We start from the raw sequence: 21,025 nt of genomic DNA on the forward strand, positions 1-21,025 counted from the left end.
GCGGAATGCACGCTTCATACTGTCGTCTGCTCTGGCTCTAAAAACTGTTTACTTTTTGCAAACCTTGTGAGCGCGCAAACGCTGCGACCTCGCACCAAATGTTTTTATTGGTTTATTAAGTACAAACAGGAGAGTTATGAAAAATTGAGCGCGAGGGATATTTTCACTTCACACAAAAATATTTTGGAATGAGACGGCTAACTGTAGTAGCGTTTTGTCCACTGTCTATAATAGCCTAATTTAGAGATCACTTTTTTTTTTTTTTCAGACAACTTTGATCGGTTAACGTTGACGGTCAACCATCGGTCAAACAGTCATCGGTTAACATCCCTAAAACAGAGAGAGAAAATGTAATAAGACAATTTCAGAGGTGTAAATTTGAACATGTTTATTTTAATTTCCATAAATTCCATATGGCTCGATTAATCCTGTAATATATGTATAGTACAGGACTTTTTTTTGACATTGCCAACCTGTAAATTCTTTTGAGAGCAAGTAATAAACACAAAAAAGTATTGTTTAAAGTTGCGTATTGTGCCTTTTTCCTTTACCACTATTTGTTTAATAATTTTAATGGAACCGGAATCGGAACCGGAATCGTTAGGCGGAATCGGAACCGGAACCGGAACCGGAAAATTTCTCACGATTCCCAACCCTAGTCGTAAGTATCAAATTACATTCATAATTGACCTTACACTCATTAGTCAGTTGGCAGCTTTAGTCTGTTGTCTGTTATACTGGGCAGATTCTCACCTTGTGTCAGAGGTCACTGCTTTATCACTGAGGTTAGGAGGATTACCCATGGATCCGTCACTCTTCATAGACACACAGCTGGGTTCTGGAGATCTCTGACTGCTGATAATGAGAGAAAACACAGTAAAAAAAATCTTCTTTTGGTTCTGCCTGCTGTTTCATTTTTTAGTTAGTCTGTTGTCTGTAATACTGGATAGTTTCACCTGGGGTCAGAGGTCACTGATTCATCACTGAAGTTAGGAGGATTACCCATGGATCTGTCACTCTTCATAGACACAAAGCTGGGTTCTGGAGATGAAGATCTCTGACTTCTGATGATGAGAGGAAACACACAGAAATAATTATTCCTTGTGTTCTGCCTGCTGTTTCCTTTTTCAGTCAGTCTGTTGTCTGTAATACTGGATAGTTTCACCTGGGGTCAGAGGTCACAGCTTTATCACTGAGGTTAGGAGGATTACCCATGGATCCATCACTCTTCATAGACACAAAGCTGGGTTCTGGAGATAAAGATCTCTGACTCCTGATAATGAGAGAAAACACACAAAAATAATTATTCCTTGTGTTCTGCCTGCTGTTTAGGCATGTGCTGATATCAATTTTTCATGTTGTGATTAATTGCTGAAGTTTTATCACGATATACGATATTATCATGATATTGAAATAAGTTGCAAAAAAACAAGTGTTGCCATAGCATAACAGCTTTAAGAACTATTTTTGTTATAACAAAAATAACTGAATGTTTAAATACAATAATGCACCAAAAATATATACAGCTCTGGAAAAAAATTAAGAGACCACTTAACACTTAAAATCAATGAGAAATCAATGTTAAGTGGTCTCACCTGGGGTCAGAGGTCACTGCTTTATCCCTGAGGTTAGGAGGATTACCCATGGATCCATCACTCTTCATAGACACACAGCTGGGTTCTGGAGATCTCTGACTCCTGATAATGAGATAAATCACACAATAAAAAATTCTTCCTTTGGTTCTGCCTGCTGTTTAATTGTTCAGTCAGTCTTACTCCATTTCCACCAAGGCAGTGCTGGTGCTGGTTCAGAGCCGGAGACTTGTTTAAAATTGGTTCTTTGTCTTTCCACACCCAAAGCACCAGCTCCAAACCAGGAAAAGGTTTTTTTAAGGAGCATCAGCACATTGCTGGTCTAGAAGTAAGAGCTGCTTGTCTCAGCTGCTGGGGGCGGGGTTACCGTAGCCAACAAGATGAACACAAACTTGTAAACACTATTTTTGAAATAGCAAATAATCGAGCTAACAACTGCTCGATTGTAATCTCCATCGATACAAATTATGGTGCGCTTCACAAATGCCTGGGCTTCACTGTGTTTTGATGATCACAAAGCCATGAGCATTGATAGTAAAGCAACATTCGCCATTGTCGATGGAAGGCTTGTTCGAGATGCATCAGCGCTGTGCAGACTGATCGGCTTATGACATCAAAGCACAGCAAGAGCATACGACTCCTTATGCTTTTGAATCGCTTATGCTGTATTTTGATATCATACGCGGATCGGTCTGTGGAGTGCCGAAGCATCTCGAACAAGCTTGACGTGTTTGTGTTTCCTTCTGCCTTGCTAGCGTTGCTAAGAAGGAAGAGACGTATAGGGACATAAGACGTGGCTCTGTGGTGGCTCTCAGCATGTGGAAAGCCAAACCGGTTCTTAGAAGGCTCGTCAGTTGAACCAACTCCGAACTGGCACTAGTACTGACTCTGAACTAGCACCTGCTTCCTTCTGATGGAAAAGGGGTATCTGTTGTTTGTAATACTGGACAGAGGTGGACAAAGTACACAACTTCATTACTTGAGTAAACGTACTACTGGTCAAATATTACTCCGTTACAAGTGAAAGTTGTAAAAACTGATTTTTACTTAAGTAAAAGTACAGAAGTATTGGCTTTTAAAAGTACTTAAGTATCAAAAGTAAATTTCCTTTTTTATGCCAACGCATTATTTTATTATTGTGGTATAAATGCTCATTATGCCACATTGGTTTAAGCCAGTCAGTGACGCTCCATCTGACATACTAGCATACGACTAACTTAAACTCATTTAAATACTTGTGTAAAAGTTACAAAGCTCTTTACAAAGCTGCTGTCACTTTAAGACAGAATGCACAGATCCAATAGACTGATACACATCTGTTATTCTCCAACTGTTTATCTTCACTTTAGACATAATAAACTTTGTTTATGTGAATACTCACCAAAATTAACATTTTGACATCCGTCTTCTTCCATTTTTCTATTAACTATAAATCAATGTTAAAAAAATGCTCTGAAATCCTTGAACTTCACCTGACTCAACAAGAGTGATTCCTGAAAGGCTTCCTGCAAAAACCCCAAACAATCCACTGACTTTCAAAGCTGCTACAGAAACGACTTTTGACTTCGAGGACCTTGATAAAAATGTAGTGGAGTAAAAAATTACGATATTTGTCTTTCAAATGTAGTGAAGTTAAAGTCATAAGTTTCCAGAAAAAATAATACTCAAGTAAATTACAGTTCCCTTTCAGTCGGTCACGTTCGACGTACGTCAGAACTGAACCGACGAATTGGGATCTGCCCTCAGAGACCTATCCACTTCGAGTGTGTAAAAACGAGCCAATCGGAGATTGGCATGTGATCCACACATTCCACGCTCCGCCCCGCAGCGCGGGTATAAATAGGAAGTGGAATGGTAGATCAAATGCTTTCAACTTCGGAGCCGAACAGTTCAATACTGTTTCCACGAAGAGTGTTAAAGACAAGCTGAGTCTTGGAGAAAAGGAGGAACTGCCAGTGCGGGTGTCATAGCGCTTCTCAGCGAGTGACCGTATATTGTTGCAATCGCTTGCATTCAAAAGAGCTTCCAAACTGTTGGTTCGCTGGGCGTTTTCCTAAAAACATTTGAGTGTCACACGCAGGCTTGCACTGTGGACTGCGTGCTGACCGCGGTCATCTCCCTGAGTGCTTCAGCACAAACTAAAAGAGCAGTTTTTCCATTCTAAAAGAGCAACACGGTTTGACCCTGCGTCTTTTTCAAGATGTCATTCAAACCGTGCATTCCTGGAATGCAACTGTTTCCTGTCCTCATTGACGGCCACGATCGCATGTGAAATTGCGATCGTGGGTGATTCATGTTCTCGCAGAAGAACATGGTCACGTCGGCGCGTTGTTCGTCTCACCCTTTCTCATAAAAGGCTTGAGTGTTCAGCGCGCCGTGTGCCGTCGAGCGGCCGGCTGACAGCGGTGGTTGTCACAGCAACCGACGCGCGTCAGCCGGTGCTCTAGATGCGCGGCCGAGACTATGAAACCTCAGATGGGGTCGAGTCCCTTCGCCTATCCCCCGATCTAGTTCATTTCTAGTGTTACTGGAAAAGGGCTACTTTGGCTGATAAGCGCTGGTGGCCTGAGGATTACAGTGGGGATTCCCCGCCGGGTAAATCCCCGCGGGCCCCCACTCCTCTATCGCATCAAAAGCATGCTGAGACTCTGTTCGTGGGTGGTACGGATTCTCTCATGAGAACATGACCACGTCAGGGCATTGTTCGCCTTGCCATCTTCATTGAGGCTTGAGCGTTCAGTGCGCTGTGTGCCGTTCTGACGGCCACGTTCACTGTCTCACATGCCTGCTTGTAGTGAGAGATGGAATCGCTGGTCCTAGAAGAGACCGTTTCCAGATCTCCAGAACCCCGTTTCATTTTTTGCTCTGGCAGAGGACAGATGTCAATTGCTGCATCGGAGAGAGGGAAATATGGAGGGTCAAAAGGGCCAAAAATGAGAAAAAAAAAAAAAAAAAGTATCATTGTTTTCCCTCTCTCACTGCCCTCTGCCCTGCACGCACGAGGGTAGTCCCAGCCCAGGGGTTGTGCAGGAACTGCGTGCGGTGTTGGACCTCGCCCTATGGGCGACGAAAATCACTGCACGCTCCCTGGGTCAGGCGATGTCCACACTAGTGGTCCAGGAATAGGGGGCTAACCTGGCAGATATGCGCAAGAAAAGCCTGTCTGTCGGGCTGGCCTCCTCGGCGACGCCATCGAGAACTTTGCCCAGCAGTTCTTGGTGGCCCAGAAGCAGACAGAGGCGTTGCATCAGGGTGCCGACGACGAGCTGCTCGGTCGTCGGTCGCGGCGCCTCTGCCGGCTTGTCGCCGAGGGCATCCCCTCCTGCGTCCGCCTCCACCCTGCTAGAGCCGAGCAGCAGCCTCCACTGGAGGAGCAGGGTGCCGGGCGCGAGGGAGGCGCCCAACCCGTCCAGGGCCCCGCTAACCGGCAGGCAAGCGCAAGGGGACGCGGCCCTGAGACGGACAGGCTGGGGAGAACAGGAGCTGCTCGGGGGGAGGTGATATTCGTATCCCTCCCCCACCCCCCCGGAGGAGGACCGGGGGGCCCTGACTGGTTAACGTTCTGCCACTGGCTCTCCAGAGTCCAGCGGTACCCACATATTCAGAGCAGTTTCCTCTCTCTCTGGGCCTCAGAGGGCCAGGTTGGTAGTGTGCGACGCCCCCGGGCCTTGCTACTTCCTTCCTCCCCTCTCTCGCCAGGGGGCAGTAGTGTGGGCATCGAGACCGCCCCTGGGCCTTCTCACCCACACTCTGCCCCAACCTGGAGTACTCGGACAACACTCCGGGCCGCCTTCGGGCCTCCCGAGTAGGGTCTGAGTGCCCCACCCCCCTGCCTTCGGGCAGCAGGCAGCAGAGTCGGCTTCGAGGACGCCTCCGGGCCTTCTCACCCACTCTCTGCCCCTCCTGGGAAGACTCAGACAACACTCCGGGCCGCCCACGGGCCTCCCGAGTCGGGTCTGAGCATCCCACCTCTCTGCCTTCGGGCAGCGAGCAGTCGAGCGGGCTCAGAGGACGCCTCCGGGCCTTCTCACCCGCTCCCTGCCCGCACCAGGAGTGCTCGCGCGACACTCCGGGCCGCCTCAGGGCCTCCCGAGTCGAGCCAGAGCTCTCCGTTGCGCTGCCCCACCCCGGGCATGTCTGTGGTGTCGTTGGTCCCGCTGGTACGGTCCTTGGGAGCGTGGCTACAGCTCCCTCGACCGTCCCGTTGGCTCATCCGTGCCATCAGACTCGGCTACGCGATTCAGTTCGCGCGCCGGCCACCCAAGTACAAGGGCATCCTCTTCACCTCAGTGCGAAGCAGCGATGCTCAAGTCTTGCGGTCAGAGATCGAGGTCCTACTGGCGAAGGACGCGATCGAGCCGGTTCCTCCAGCCGAGATGAAGTCAGGGTCCTACAGTCCCTACTTCATCGTGCCCAAGAAAGGGGGTGGGCTCCGGCCAATCCTGGACCTGCGCTTCCTGAATCGGGCCCTGCACAAGCTCCCGTTCCGGATGTTCACGCAGAAACGCATTTTTCAATGCATCCGTCCCCAGGATTGGTTCGCAGCGATCGACCTGAAGGACGCGTACTTCCATGTGTCCATACTCCCTCGACACAGACCGTTCCTACGCTTGCGTTCGAGGGGAGGGCATACCAGTACAAAGTCCTGCCCTTCGGGCTGTCCCTGTCGCCTCGCGTCTTTACGAAGGTCGCGGAGGCAGCCATTGTTCCACTCCGAGAACGCGGCGTTCGCATCCTCAACTATCTCGACGACTGGCTCATTCTCGCCCAGTCTCGGGAGCAGTTGTGCGAACACAGGGACATGGTGCTCAGTCACCTCAGCCAGTTGGGCCTTCGGGTCAACCGAGAGAAGAGCAAGCTCTGTCCTATGCAGAGAATCTCTTACCTCGGTATGGAGCTGGATTCGGTCTGCCAGACTGCGCGCCTCACGGAGGAGCGAGTCAGGTCGGTGTTGAACTGCTTGAATATGTTCAAGGGCAGAACAGCGGTCCCACTGAAACTTTTTCAGAGGCTCCTGGGGCATATGGCATCCGTAGCCGCGGTCACGCCGCTCGGATTGCTTCATATGAGACCGCTCCAACACTGGCTTCATGGCCGAGTCCCGAGGTGGGCGTGGCAGAGCGGCCAGTACCGGGTCCCAGTGACTCCTTACTGCCGCCAAACCTTCAGCCCGTGGTCCAACGCTTCGTTTCTCCGGGCCGGGGTGCCCCTAGAACAAGTGTGCAGGCATGCTGTGCTATTCACGGATGCCTCATCCACGGGTTGGAGGGCCACGTACAACGGGCATGCAGTTGCGGGTCTGTGGACGGAACCGCAAGTGCATTGGCATGTCAATTGCCTCGAGTTGCTAGCAGTACACTTGGCACTGCGCCGCCTCAAGGGGCCGCTACGTGGCAAGCATGTACTGGTCCGTACGGACAGCATGGCGGCCGTTGCGTACATCAACCGTCAGGGTGGTCTACGCTCCCGTCGCATGTTCCAACTCGCCCGCCACCTGCTCCTGTGGAGTCAGAAGCATCTGAGGTCGCTTCGGGCCATGCATGTCCCTGGTGCGCTGAACCAGACAGCCGACGAGCTCTCTCGGCAGCCAGCACCTCCGGGAGAATGGCGACTCCACCCCCAGGCGGTCCAGCTGATATGGGACCAGTTCGGAGCCGCACAGGTAGACCTGTTTGCCTCTCCGGACTCGACCCATTGCCAGTGGTACTATTCCCTGACCGGGGGTACCCTCGGCACAGATGCACTGGCGCACAGCTGGCCCCGGGACCTACACAAGTATGCGTTTCCCCCAGTGAGCCTTCTTGCACAGACCTGTGCAAAGTCAGGGAGGACGAGGAGCAGGTCTTGTTAGTTGCGCCGTATTGGCCCAACCGGACCTGGTTCCCAGAACTAACTCTCCTCGCGACAGCCCCTCCTTGGCCCATTCCCCTGAGGAAGGACCTTCTTTCTCAGGGACGGGGCACTCTATGGCACCCGCGTCCAGACCTCTGGAATCTTCATGTCTGGTCCCTGGACGGGACGCGGAGGTTCTAGATGGACTACCACAAGGAGTCGTAGATACCATCTCTTCAGCTAGAGCCCCCTCTACGAGGCGCCTCTATGTACTGAAGTGGAACCTGTTCGTTGAGTGGTGTTCTTCCCGCCAGGAAGACCCCCGGAGGTGTCGATTGGTGTTGTGCTTTCCTTCCTGCAAGACGGGTTGGAGCGAAGGCTGTCTCCCTCCACCCTCAAAGTGTACGTCGCCGCAATAGCGGCGTATCACGACGCAGTCGAAGGTAAGTCCGTCGGAAAGCACGACCTAATCGTCAGGTTCCTCAGAGGTGCGAGGAGACTAAATCCTCCTCGTCCATCCTCGATACCCTCTTGGGACTTGGCTCTAGTGCTCAGAGCACTTCAGAGCCCTCCCTTCGAGCCGTTGGAGTCCATTGAGATTAAAATCCTGTCAATGAAGACAGTGCTCTTGACTGCTTTGGCCTCGATCAAGAGGGTAGGGGACCTGCACGCACTTTCGGTCAGCGAATCGTGCCTAGAGTTCGGGCCTGGTAACTCTCACGTTGTCCTGAGACCCAGGCCCGGATACGTGCCCAAGGTTCCTACCACTCCCTTCCGGGACCAGGTGGTGAACCTGCAAGCGCTGCCTTCGGAGAGGCAGACCCAGCCCTGGATTTGTTGTGTCCGGTCCGCGCTCTTCGCGCTTACATTGACCGGACCCAAAGCTTTCGGACCTCAGAGCAACTCTTCGTCTGTTACGGAGGCCAGCAGAAGGGAAAGGCTGTCTCCAAGCAGAGGTTAGCCCACTGGATAGTGGATGCTATAGTCTTGGCTTACCAGTCCCAAGACGTGCCTTGCCCGTTCGGTGTAAGAGCACACTCCACTCGGAGTGTTGCTTCTTCCTGGGCGCTGGCTCAAGGCGCCTCGCTGACAGACACTTGTAGAGCTGCGGGCTGGGCGACACCTAACACGTTTGCTAGGTTTTATAGCTTACGTGTAGAGCCGGTATCTTCCCGCATCCTCGCCCCTGGTGGCCAGGAGCGCTAAGTGCCCGTTCTAAGTGTCGGCTTGCAACGCCACTCCCGCCCTCTGGGCCGGATACGTGCGTTTATTTGTCTCCAGTTGTGTTCCCCGGGAAACCGGCTAACCCTGTCGAGCTCCTCCGTCACCCCATGCGGTGTCAGACGTTGCGGACCGTCTGACGCTAGGCCTGCACCCGTATGCTTGTGGAACGTGGTTGTAGGCTGGGTTCCATATGTAGCGGTTCCCTCACGGCAACCCCATATGTGTATTCGTCCACGGAAGCAGCTACCCTTCGGGCTAGCCCCGTGTCTTTGTCTCTGGGCGTGTTCTTTCCCCCCTACAATTAGGTTGGAACCACCCCAGAGACTGCCATATGTTGCACTACCCTGCCAGGTTAGTCCTTATGTGTATTCCGCCACCACTCCTTCCCTGAAGGACGTGGCCCCGCAGCGTACCTCTTCCGAGAGGGCACGCTTCCCAGCGGTCTATGGTCACTCTAAGTGGGTCTTGCAGAAACAGCAGTGACTGACCTCCCTGCTTGGAGCCCTGACTTCCGTACCATACTAGACGGTCCAGTGCGCTCAAGCAGGACGCTGGAAGGGCCAGCATCCTGGCGTTTTCCAAAGGGATCCCAATTCGTCGGTTCAGTTCTGACGTACGTCGAACGTGACCGACTGAAAGGGAACGTCTCGGTTACGTATGTAACCCTCGTTCCCTGAAGGAGGGAACGGAGACGTACGTCCCGTCGCCAGGAGCTGTGCTTCAGCTAGGAGCCCAGTCACGTATTCGGCTCCTCAGTTGAAAAAAGCATTTGATCTACCATTCCACTTCCTATTTATACCCGCGCTGCGGGGCGGAGCGTGGAATGTGTGGATCACATGCCAATCTCCGATTGGCTCGTTTTTACACACTCGAAGTGGATAGGTCTCTGAGGGCAGATCCCAATTCGTCGGTTCAGTTCTGACGTACGTCTCCGTTCCCTCCTTCAGGGAACGAGGGTTACATACGTAACCGAGACGATACTCAAAAAGTGTACTTAAGTACAGTACTCAAGTAAATGTGCTTAGTTACTGTCCACCTCTGATACTGGACAGAGTTTCACCTGGGGTCAGAGGTCAGTGCTTCATCACTGAGGTTAGGAGGATTACCCATAGATCCGTCATGATTAGTCGTAAGTATCAAATTACATTCATAATTGACATTACACTCATTAGTCAGTTGGCAGCTTGAGTCTGTTGTCTGTTATACTGGGCAGATTCTCACCTTGTGTCAGAGGTCACTGCTTTATCACTGAAGTTAGGAGGATTACCCATGGATCCGTCACTCTTCATAGACACACAGCTGGGTTCTGGAGATCTCTGACTGCTGGTAATGAGAGAAATCACAGTAAATAAATCTTCCTTTGGTTCTGCCTACTATTTCATTTTTTAGTCAGTCTGTTGTCTGTAATACTGGATAGTTTCACCTGGGGTCAGAGGTCACTGATTCATCACTGAAGTTAGGAGGATTACCCATGGATCTGTCACTCTTCATAGACACACAGCTGGGTTCTGGAGATGAAGATCTCTGACTCCTGATAATGAGAGAAAACACACAGAAATGATTATTCCTTTGGTTCTGCCTGCTGTTTCATTTTTCAGCAAGTCTGTTGTCTGTAATACTGAATAGAGTTTCACCTGGGGTCAGAGGTCACTGCTTCATCACTGAATTGAGGATGATTATGTTTGGGTCTTTGTGATGCTGCTCTCTTGCTGCTCCCTTTATTCTCCATAATGTGAAACTAATATGAGGCCTGTATATGGAGAAACAGACAACTAATGATAACATGACAATACGTGCTTTATTTCTACTTTAATATGATGCTGCGAAGATAATTGCAATTACTTTAGTTTAATAATAATATTAATAATAATTACCTCTACACTTCAATCATAGTCCTGAAAGTTTAGCTAAATTAAGCGAAAAATGTCTATGACGGGTCAGGCAAACATGAGTCCTGTTCCTTTACTTGTGAAACTGTAAGAGAGAAAGAGAAAAGAAAGGAGATAAGTTTAAAAAGAGGTCAGACGGCAGTAGCCGTCAACAAACATGAATAAACACACTACAATAGTTTAACAGTCTAGTGAGATAAATATTACTCTTCTGCCCTTGGTTGAGTGTGTGGCTACTCAGCCTATGCAGCGAGCTAAACATGCAGTAAGAGAAGGTGTGGCTCCAGGAATGACAGGACAGTTTTCTTCTTAAAGCCTTTACTGAAGACCTCTCTTTTCTGATTTTTTGTAAAAAGATTATGGCATGTCCAAGCTTCCCAAAGATATACGGGGTCGGAGAGGAGTGTATAGCATGTCAACACCTCCAGACATTTTCTCACACTGAGGGTAACAAACTTTCTTCCTGCTGACACGAGCAGTCATAGCACGTGCAAAATATAATCGATGATGAACCCCAAAAAAATACTAAAGGAGATAGTGACCTCTAGTGGGAAAATAAAGAAATGCACTAGCGAACTAGAGGGACAGAATACTCCCCGCCTGACATCTGTAGAATGTCATCCATAACTAGCCTGTAAATACAGATAAAATGCCTGATTCTATGTACTGTCCTTAGACACCAATAACACAACCTCACTTATAGGTCTTATGTAGTATCTGAGTTCACCCTTGCGGAAAATCTTCACCTCAATTTTTCTGACAAGTCCATCCTCGCTTGGGAAGATTTTGGTGATGAGACCAAGTGGCCAGTTGTTCCTATGTTCAACTGCCTCCTTTAGCAGAACAACATCTCCTGTTTGTAGGTTTGGTTTTACTGTTTTCCATTTGCGGCGGTTCTGAAGTCCTGAGATGTACTCCCTTTGCCATCGGCTCCAGAAAACATTGGCGAGGTATTGCACGCGCCTACATTGCGCTCTGAAAAGATCCCTGCTTTCAAACTGACCTGGTGGGACTGGTGGAGTCGCAACTTTTTGTGTGAGTAGCATGGCAGGGGTAAGAATAGCTGGGTTTTCTGGATCTGTAGAAACTGCTGTGAGCGGGCGAGCATTCACTATTGCAGTGACTTCAGCCATTAATGTCACTAATATCTCATGAGTAAGTTTTGCATTTCTATGCTCTAGGAGCATGGCATCGAGGATCTTGCGTGTGACCCCAATCATGCGCTCCCAGGAGCCACCCATATGAGATGCATGTGGGGGGTTAAAATGCCATTTGCAGCCAGAATCATTGAGAAAGCTGTGAAGTTTGCTGTTGTGACAGCCCTGTTTGTCTATTTGCAGTTCTTTGCAGGCGCTCACAAAATTGGTCCCACAATCAGATCTAAGAAGTTTGACTGCACCCCTGATGGCGAAGAAACGACGCAGGGCATTGATGAACGACGACGTGTCCATTGATTCTATAGTTTCAATGTGAATGGCACGTGTGCTCATACATGTGAATATGACCGCCCATCGCTTAGCATCCGCTTGCCCACCACGTGTTCTTCTGACTGTGACAGGCCAGGGGCCGAACACATCAAGGCCTACATGAGTGAAAGGAGGGTCCATGGACAGTCTGTCCTCTGGTAGCTCAGCCATGATCTGTTCCTGTTGTCTCCCCCTTAGTTTGCGGCATGTGACACAGTTGAATATCACGCTGCTTATTGCTCTTTTACCTCCCACAATCCAAAAACCTGCAGTCCTGACTGCCCCTTCAGTAAAATGTCTGCCCTGGTGGCATACTTTCCCGTGGAAGTGTTTTATAATGAGCTGGGCAAGGTGGTGCTTTCCAGGGATGAGTATGGGATTTATTTCGTCCGATGTCAACTGTCCACGTTTAAGTCTCCCACCCACTCTGAGGATTCCATTAGTGTCGACAATAGGGCTCAGTTTGCTGAGTGGGCTTGAGTTTTTAAGGGGCACACCTTTTTCAACTTGTCTTATGTCCTCTGCATAAACTTCTCTTTGAACAGTGCGAATGATAGTGTTCTTGGCTTGGTTGAGTTGTTCTTCAGTGAAATATTCATTACAGCTGTGCCAGCCATGACAGGAGCTCTCTGTGTTCGGCTTAAATGACTGGGCAATGTGTTAGAGTTTGGATATAGCTTTAAGAAGTACATTCCAACTCGAAAACCTTTCAAATCTGACACTACCGAGTCTTTCCTTTAAGAGAGTGGTGGCACAAGTAGTGACCTCAGGTCGCAGTTCGTTGTCAGTCTCTGGGTCTACAAGATCAAACAACTCTGCCTGTGCTTGACTCTTTCCTGAATTGGAAAGGAAAGCGGGTCCACTGATCCATGTGGAGTTAGAGAGCTGCTCAGCGGGTAGTGCTCGTGTGGCATGATCGGCAGGATTTAAATGAGTGGGCACGTAACGCCACTGGTGAGCTTGTGTGAAGCGCCTAATACGTTCCACTCTGTTATGCACATAAACATGAAAGCGTCTCTTTTTGTTAAAGATGTAACCGAGCACTACTTTGGAGTCTGTGTAGAAGCTGACCTGTTCGACTGTGCTGTCTAGCTCCTCCAGGACTAACTCGGCCACCTCAACAGCCAGGACTGCTGCGCAAAGTTCAAGTCTGGGTATAGTGATGTCTGGTTTCGGGGAAAGCCGTGCCTTGCCGAGAAGGAAACCCACTTCACTGTGCCCATCCCTATCTGTGAGTTTGAGGTAAGCAACAGCTCCCACTGCCTTAGTGGAGGCATCACAAAAAACATGGATCTCCTTAGTTGGAGCTGCAGATAGTGGTATTGAGGTGTACATTCTGGGAATTTCAAGTTGTTGTAGATATTTAAGGGAGTCTTTCCATTGTTGCCACTGCTGTAATTTGTCTTTGGGCAATTCGGTGTCCCATTCACAAATGTCAGTGGAAATGTCTCTCAGTATGGCCCTGCCTTCTACAATAACTGGGACAGCAAAGCCAAGTGGGTCGAACACACTATTAATGACTGAAAGCACTCCCCGTTTAGTGAAGGGCTTTTGATTGATTGTTACCTGAAACTTGAACAGGTCTGTGGACAGGTCCCACCCCAAACCTAAGCTGCGCTGCATAGGTGGAGTAATCTGCCCGAGGTCAAGGCCCTGCATGTCTGTTGCAAGGTCCTCACTTGGAAAAGCACTTGTGATGATAGGACAGTTGGATGAGATTTTGTGCAGGCGTATGTTACACTGAGCCAGCATCTTTTGAGCTCTACAGAGAATGTCCACGGCCTCATCTGTGGAAGAGAATGACTTCAGTCCATCATCTACATAAAAGTGACGCTCAATGAACTCTCTTGCATCACTGCCGTATTCCCTTTCTCCCTCCATCGCTGACCGTTTCAGTCCATAGATAGCCACGGATGGGGAAGGGCAGTTCCCAAATACGTGTACTCTCATCCTAAATTCCTGCACTTCTCCATCCAGATCATGGTTTTTGAACCACAAGAAGCGAAGGTAGTTGCGGTGGTCTTCTCGAACTAGAAAGTTGTGAAACATTTGTTCCACGTCTGCCATGACTGCGTATGGGTCAGACCTAAAACGCATCAGAACTCCCACAAGAGTGTTATTGAGATCTGGCCCTTTTAGTAGCACGTCATTGAGAGAAACATTGCTGTATTGAGCACTCGAGTCGAAGACTACCCTAATTTTCCCCGGCTTTTGATGGTGGTAAACTCCAAAACTAGGGAGATACCAGCATTCTTGGTCTGGAGTAAGAGCAGGAGCTGGTTCTGCATGGCCCTTACTGAAGATTCTGCCCAAAAACTCAACATAATGCTCCCTCATTTCAGGTTTCCTTTTTAGCGTTTTGCGGAGTGACATTAAACGACTGAGGGCCTGGTCCCTGTTGTTGGGCAAACGCTGTCTGGGGGTGCGGAATGGGAGTGGAGCTACCCAATTATTTGCATCATCTTTTGCAAAGTTTTTGTGCATAATGTCCAGGAACAAAGCATCTTCTGCAGAAAGTGCCACTTTGTCATCATCTGCTGTTTGCCGGAAAATGTGCCTCCCCAATTCAACTTGTGTCTTATCAAGTGTATGACAGCTTTCTGTGTATTTATCTTTGATATAGATTTTGTTCTCACAGGGGCTGAGGAAGGTAGGGCGGCCATTGTTAAGAACGTTTGTCTTAAAAGAGTTCACTGTGGGTTTGTGGGCACCCGAGAGGCAGACATCACCTATAACTACCCATCCCAGGTCAAGGCGTTGAGCATAAGGCGCACTGTTAGGACCATTCACCTGACTGCGGACCTTGTGAGCTTGGATGATGTCCCTGCCCAAGAGGAGAAGGATTTCTGCTGATGGGTCCAGAGGAGGAATCTGCGAAGCGATCGCCTGTAGATGAGGGTGAGCCAACACAGCCTCAGAGGTGGGAATCTCGTCCCTGTTATCTGGAATCTGATCACATTCTGTTAGTATGGGCAGCAGCATGGACACTTCTCCGTTTAAATCCTCAATAACAAAGTCACTAGCTCTGCGCCCTCCAGTCTCTGACAAACCGGCGCATGTTTTCATGGTGTATGGGAGTATGGTACCTTTTACATTAAACATGTCAAAGAAGGCAGACCTGGCTAAGGATGAATTGCTTTGATCATCTAACATGGCATACATTCTCCTTTTCTCTTCAGGGGATGTGCGGGGATACACGTCGACTAAGCAAATCTTAGAGCAGGATTTACCTTTGAGGCCTCGGCCACACACTTCTGTGCAACTGGTTGTAGTTACAGGGCTTGGGGAATCGGACTCCCCGCCGTGGTTCTGAGGTAGAGGGTTAGAGTCTTTAGGTGTCCACGGAGGTGGACCAGCATGCATGGCGGACACGTGTACATTACTATTACACTCTGAGCATTGGATAAGGGCTTTACAGTCTTTAGCTCTGTGATTTGTGGAGGAACAACACTTATAACAAATAGCATGTTCTTTGAGAATACCTTTTCGTTCATCCAGCGTTTTCAACCTAAATCCCCTGCATTTAGCGAGTGAATGGGGCTTGTGGTGAATGGGACATTGCTTGTCCGGATTGAGAATGAATGATTGAGCTGTGGCGTTTGTTTGACTGATATCTGTTTTGTTCACCATAACAGGAACTCTGTATCTGGTTGGTTTAACCAGTGTCTTGTCAACTTTTGGAGCTACTATGTTTGAACTTTGTAACACAAAGCTAGGGTCTGTTTTCATTTCAGCATAGTCATTTACAAACTGAACAAAATATGAGAAAGGTGGGTAAACTGCACCATTGTCTCTTTTGTATTTTGTCCCTTGTTTCACCCATGACTCCTGGAGTCCGTAAGGGAGCTTTTCAACTATCGGGTTTATCCCCCTTGGGGTGTCAAGAAAGCTAAGGCCTGGCAGAAAACTTTCACTTTGTGCATACTCTAACTCTAGCAGAAGATCTGCAAGCCCCTGCAGCAGGTGAGTGTCTTTATTGGATATCTTTGGAAAAGACTGTAAGCGTTGGAAGAGTGATGCTTCGATTACCTCTGGAGAGCCATAACTCTTGTCTAGACGCTGCCACAAACGTTGTAGACCTGCTTGTGTGTTGTTCACATGGACCGCCCTGATCCTCAGAGCGTGCTGAAGTGACTCCCCACTGAGCCACTTGGTTAGAAGGTCAAGCTCTTCGCTGGGCTTGAGGTTAAGGCCTTCTATGGCGTTGCGGAAGATGGACTTCCAGGACAAGTAGATTACAGGACGGTTGTCGAAAACCTTGAATCCCGCTGTCAGCAGATCACGGCGTGCTAGGTAGGCTGCTAGATCTGACAGTTCAGTCTGTGGAGTCACTGAAGGTCTAGACTGGGGGGAAAACTCCATTTTTATCTGTGTAGGAGGGGGCTTCAGCTGTTCCCTGTCTACAAAATCAGTTAGATGTTCATCTGGAGAGGAAGCGACTGGAGTTTGGCTCTGTTGTAGATGGTGAGAGTCATTATGACTGACCAGTTGTCCTGTGTCAGGCTTTTCTTCTTCTTTCACTTGCAAACTGAAGTTGGCGAAGTGAGCATTCACATAGTCTCGAGCACGTCTAATGGAAGGAGGCGTTTTAGGGGAGATGCCTTGCTCAGTGAGGTCGATGGCGTGGTGCTCCTCGTCTGCTGCCGCTTCCAGGACATGAGCTGCAGCAAGCGCTGCTTCAGCCTCACCCTCTTTCATCAGAGCGTTTAGCGTTGCCTCGATGCGCGCCTTCTCAACCTCCATGTCGATCTGGCGTTTGGCGTACTGTGCTCTGGTGCGGGCAGCTTCCGCGTCTGCTCGGGCTCGTGCTGCAGCTTGACTGGTGGACGAACGGCGTGAAGAACGTGAGTAGCACTCCGACCGAGCTACCATCTGGGACATAGGCGGTGTAGCTTCAGGCTGAGACATCTTGGGTGCTTGATAGGTAGATAATCTTTTTACTCTTCTGCCCTTGGTTGAGTGTGTGGCTACTCAGCCTATGCAGCGAGCTAAACATGCAGTAAGAGAAGGTGTGGCTCCAGGAATGACAGGACAGTTTTCTTCTTAAAGCCTTTACTGAAGACCTCTCTTTTCTGATTTTTTGTAAAAAGATTATGGCATGTCCAAGCTTCCCAAAGATATACGGGGTCGGAGAGGAGTGTATAGCATGTCAACACCTCCAGACATTTTCTCACACTGAGGGTAACAAACTTTCTTCCTGCTGACACGAGCAGTCATAGCACGTGCAAAATATAATCGATGATGAACCCCAAAAAAATACTAAAGGAGATAGTGACCTCTAGTGGGAAAATAAAGAAATGCACTAGCGAACTAGAGGGACAGAATAATTACACATCTGAAGTTTGAAGAAATATTTGACTTTTCAGAGACATAAAGTGTAAAAGAGCCATTCCACTGAATAGGTAACATTTCTGTCCCCAGGACATTGTATGTATAAATAAGCATGAAATTAACTATCAAAAACATTTTATTATAAAGCTAAGTGTCCTGAACATTAATCTAACTGCTAATTTAAAATATATAATTTAAAACAATAAAACCGAGAACACACACACACACACACACACACACACAAACACAATTGCATTTGACCCCGTTATATAATTCTAAACTTTATCCTAAAAATATAATCATTAAAATATTTCAGAAATCTTTTTTTTTCTTGCATTGTTGTGATTCCATATATCATTAATGTTTACAAAAATGTTTTCATAAGAAATCCATAATGTTATATAAAATACACATTTTAGTCATGCCCCCAGGTTTTCACTCAGTTCTACCTCACACATTGACCCCTCTAAAAAAATGCCACAAGACATTTTTTAACAGGAAGTTGCACCCTCTGGATCTTATTAAGGCCATGAGAAGACCAAATGTAAGTCCTTGTTTTTATTTATTGTATTTGATAATATACCCTTTTTTTGTTATTCCTTCCCTCTCTTTTCTCTTATCTCTTTCCACCTCCTTTACTGTGAAGTACTAGCACATAGTACATCCCTTCAACACAGAAATACTCCTACACACTCTCACACACATGAACCATTCCTGTTTCAATTTAATTTTGTTTTCTTTTTTTCTAAAACAATAACCCATACACTCTTATCAGTTTAGTTTGGTCCATCATTTACACAATTGTTTAATACATTTAGTTATTAAAACAGAATTGTCACAAATATTAATTATTTGAACCTATAACTAGCCATTTTTTTTTAAATAAACACTTTCTTGAGGGGAAAAAAGGAATTGTTGGTTTTAAAATGGCACACGTGTTTTGGTAACAGTAACAGGATATAAAAATTTAAGTTACCTGAGATTGACCGTTAGGCTACACATTTTGAATAGTTCAAAATGTGTATTTTGAAGATGCGAAAATATGACATTATATAAGAATAAGTGACCGTGAAGAGACATAGGTCGAAGTCTGTCACTTTCGCTTTCGATCTGTCTTCTTCTTTGTTTTCTTTGATATAACGGCGAGAGGCACCAAAGATAAACTGCATCGCCACCTGCTGTATTCTCCTTACACTAACCCTACCCCTAAACCTACCCACCACACAAAACTTTGCATTTTTACAATTTGAAAATAACTAATTCTATTTGGTTTATAAGCTTTTGTACCCGTGGGGACTTCAATTTAGTCCCCATGTGTGCATTCAGATGCAAGTTCTCACCAAGCTAGAAAAACATGCACACACACACACACACACACACACACACACACACACACACACACACACACACACACACACACACACACACTTTTCAAAATACTTCACAATTTCATGTTTTATTTTATTGTCACTTGCCTCTTTTTTTGTAATTATTTGTCAAATGTACTAGCAAGTTCTGTTGAAAATTGTTTTAAAGTATAAAACCAAAAAAATCAGTGTAGTTCTGTTATTTTTAGATAATTATTTGCTAACTTGTTCACATAAAGACGGATTTCATTAAAGATGATATTTCCAGTCTAACCACAAGATGTCAGTAGCAGCTTGTTGTCAGTTTCCATGTGCCACCTTAGTTGGAATGAACGTGAATTCACTGCTATTATAGGCCTACTGCCTACATATTAGGCTCTCTATCATTCTCATCTTTCATGTCTCCTCTTCTTCTCACTAGTCCTTGATTAGGGAAGTCTGCAAAAATGAAGTCTTTTTTGTTTGTTAGTTTTTTCGCACAAAAAGTATTCTAGTCGCTTCATAAAATTAAGGTTGAACCACTGGAGTTGCAAGGACAATCAATGTTTTACTACCTTGGACCTTAAAAGTGTTAATTTGGCCTATGTTGTCTATGGAGGGGTCAGAAAGCTCTCAGATTTCATAAAAAAAAAAAAAAAAATCTTAATCTTTGTTTCGAATTTAATTTGTCTGATGGGTTTGGAACGACAGAATTTTCATTTTTAGGTGAACTAACCAAAATGTGCTCAGTGAAGACCAGGAATCAGCTGAGAGAAGGTTTGCTGAAGACACACTTCTAAAGGCCACAGAAGGGAGCAAGAGGATCTGGTATCTAACTCACTTGTTATGAGACAAACACTAGCACAAAAGGCATATGGAAAATCAATTGACGTAATTTCTACAAATTCTGGTTCTAGAATTAGAATGATTAGAGTTACAAGAGTTCAGTTTCTGCTTGTTAAAACGTTAATTTACTGGAAAACATATAGGCCTATACTACTGAAAACAAACAACAACAACAACAAAACCATGTAAAGACTATTACAATCTTATTTCAAATCTGATCTGGTTCACTCCAGTTCTCCAGTATATTTGGATGTACTAAGGATGAAAAGCTGCTCCCCTGCTTTCCCCCAAAAAGTATGGGAGCCCTTAACGAAGATAAAAATAACAGACTGCAATTTTTTTTTTTTTTTTTTTGCAATTTTATAAATAGGACTACCAGCCAATGCCAGAGAGCAGAAGCTATTCTCAGTAAGAAAGGAGATTTTGGAAATCTTTGGCACTTTTCAAGCTGTGTTTTTCCAAAAATCCTTTCCAGTTTTTTAAAGAGTGAGATTGCTTTTAGCACTTTATCTATACTGGAATTGTATATCTCTCCCTTTAGAGTTTTTTTTTTTTTTTTTTTTTTTTTTACAATTCAATGATGACATCTTTCAAATTACATGAATTCTAATCAACTGCCTAAATTCTGTGTAGGCCTACCTAGAGGCCAATTTTGTTTACATTCTGTTTTCAAAACTGTTAAACTTAAGTTCAAAACAATAGCATAATACAAAACTTATAAGACAGATCTTTGCTACATTTCTAAAGTTATATTGGAATTAAATTATGAATCTAGAAAATCACATACTATCAAGCAATAAGATGAAACTGAGCACCAAAACCCTGTGGAAAAAAACCCTGTAATTCTGCGATATTTTACCGTTTTATTTGACAGATTTCTCCATACTTTTGAAATGTGGTAAATGTCAAATTACTGAAATAGACTGCAAATTCACATGTCTGGTGTAAAATGACATGAAAAACATGTAAATGAGCATAACCAAGAAATGTCCTTTTATATATTTTGACGGGGTGAAGAAGCACACGACACGATAGTGCAGGTGAGTTCCCCATTTTATTGGGTGAAAGTGGTGTAAAAGTGCAGTTGTTTGGTGCTCGGTGCTCGGCGGGTCTTTCTTGATGCTGTGTTCCGGCTGCAGTGCAGAGTGGGTCCATGGTCACCTCTCCGTGTGGTGGGCTGGCAGTCACACGCTGCTCTCTAGGGGAATAGCAAAGAAGAAGGTTAGCCGAGTTATCCGCTTATGTAGCGGGTGCCGGATAAGCCGCAGCTGTGACCGCTTAGCCCATGATGAGCGGGTGCGGGTGCGGGTGCGGGTGCGGGTGCGGGTGCGGGTGCGGGTGCGGGTGCGGCTGCGGCTGCGGCTGCGGGTGCGGGTGCTTGTCACCCCCCAAGCGTCTTCCTGTTCTTGTGGAGAAGCGGCGACGATGGAGAGGGCGGGGAGTGGCCCCTGACAGACCTGCAAAAGCTGACCAGATCCTGGAGAGACCGTCAGGGTTGG

At 46.9% G+C, this 21,025-nt stretch overlaps 1 protein-coding gene across 1 annotated transcript in view; it reads right to left on the reverse strand.

Annotated features, from left to right (window-relative positions):
* LOC137088891 (NACHT, LRR and PYD domains-containing protein 3-like) overlaps positions 1–18,449 on the reverse strand; it is a 46,761-nt gene extending 28,312 nt beyond the window's left edge. Inside the window, exons 1-9 of the mRNA XM_067452265.1 lie at positions 18,311–18,449; positions 10,523–10,622; positions 10,283–10,398; positions 10,072–10,179; positions 9,870–9,971; positions 1,596–1,697; positions 1,166–1,273; positions 957–1,064; positions 754–855 (exon numbers count right to left, since the gene is read on the reverse strand). Coding sequence (XP_067308366.1) covers positions 754–855; positions 957–1,064; positions 1,166–1,273; positions 1,596–1,697; positions 9,870–9,971; positions 10,072–10,179; positions 10,283–10,377 — 725 coding nt within the window. The 5' untranslated portion in view covers positions 10,378–10,398; positions 10,523–10,622; positions 18,311–18,449. The remainder of the gene's footprint in view (positions 1–753; positions 856–956; positions 1,065–1,165; positions 1,274–1,595; positions 1,698–9,869; positions 9,972–10,071; positions 10,180–10,282; positions 10,399–10,522; positions 10,623–18,310) is intronic.
* Between the last annotated feature and the right edge of the window lie 2,576 nt (positions 18,450–21,025).

The sequence above is a fragment of the Pseudorasbora parva genome, chromosome 9 (genome assembly GCF_024679245.1).
Source record: "Pseudorasbora parva isolate DD20220531a chromosome 9, ASM2467924v1, whole genome shotgun sequence".
In the NCBI taxonomy this organism is placed as follows: domain Eukaryota; kingdom Metazoa; phylum Chordata; class Actinopteri; order Cypriniformes; family Gobionidae; genus Pseudorasbora; species Pseudorasbora parva.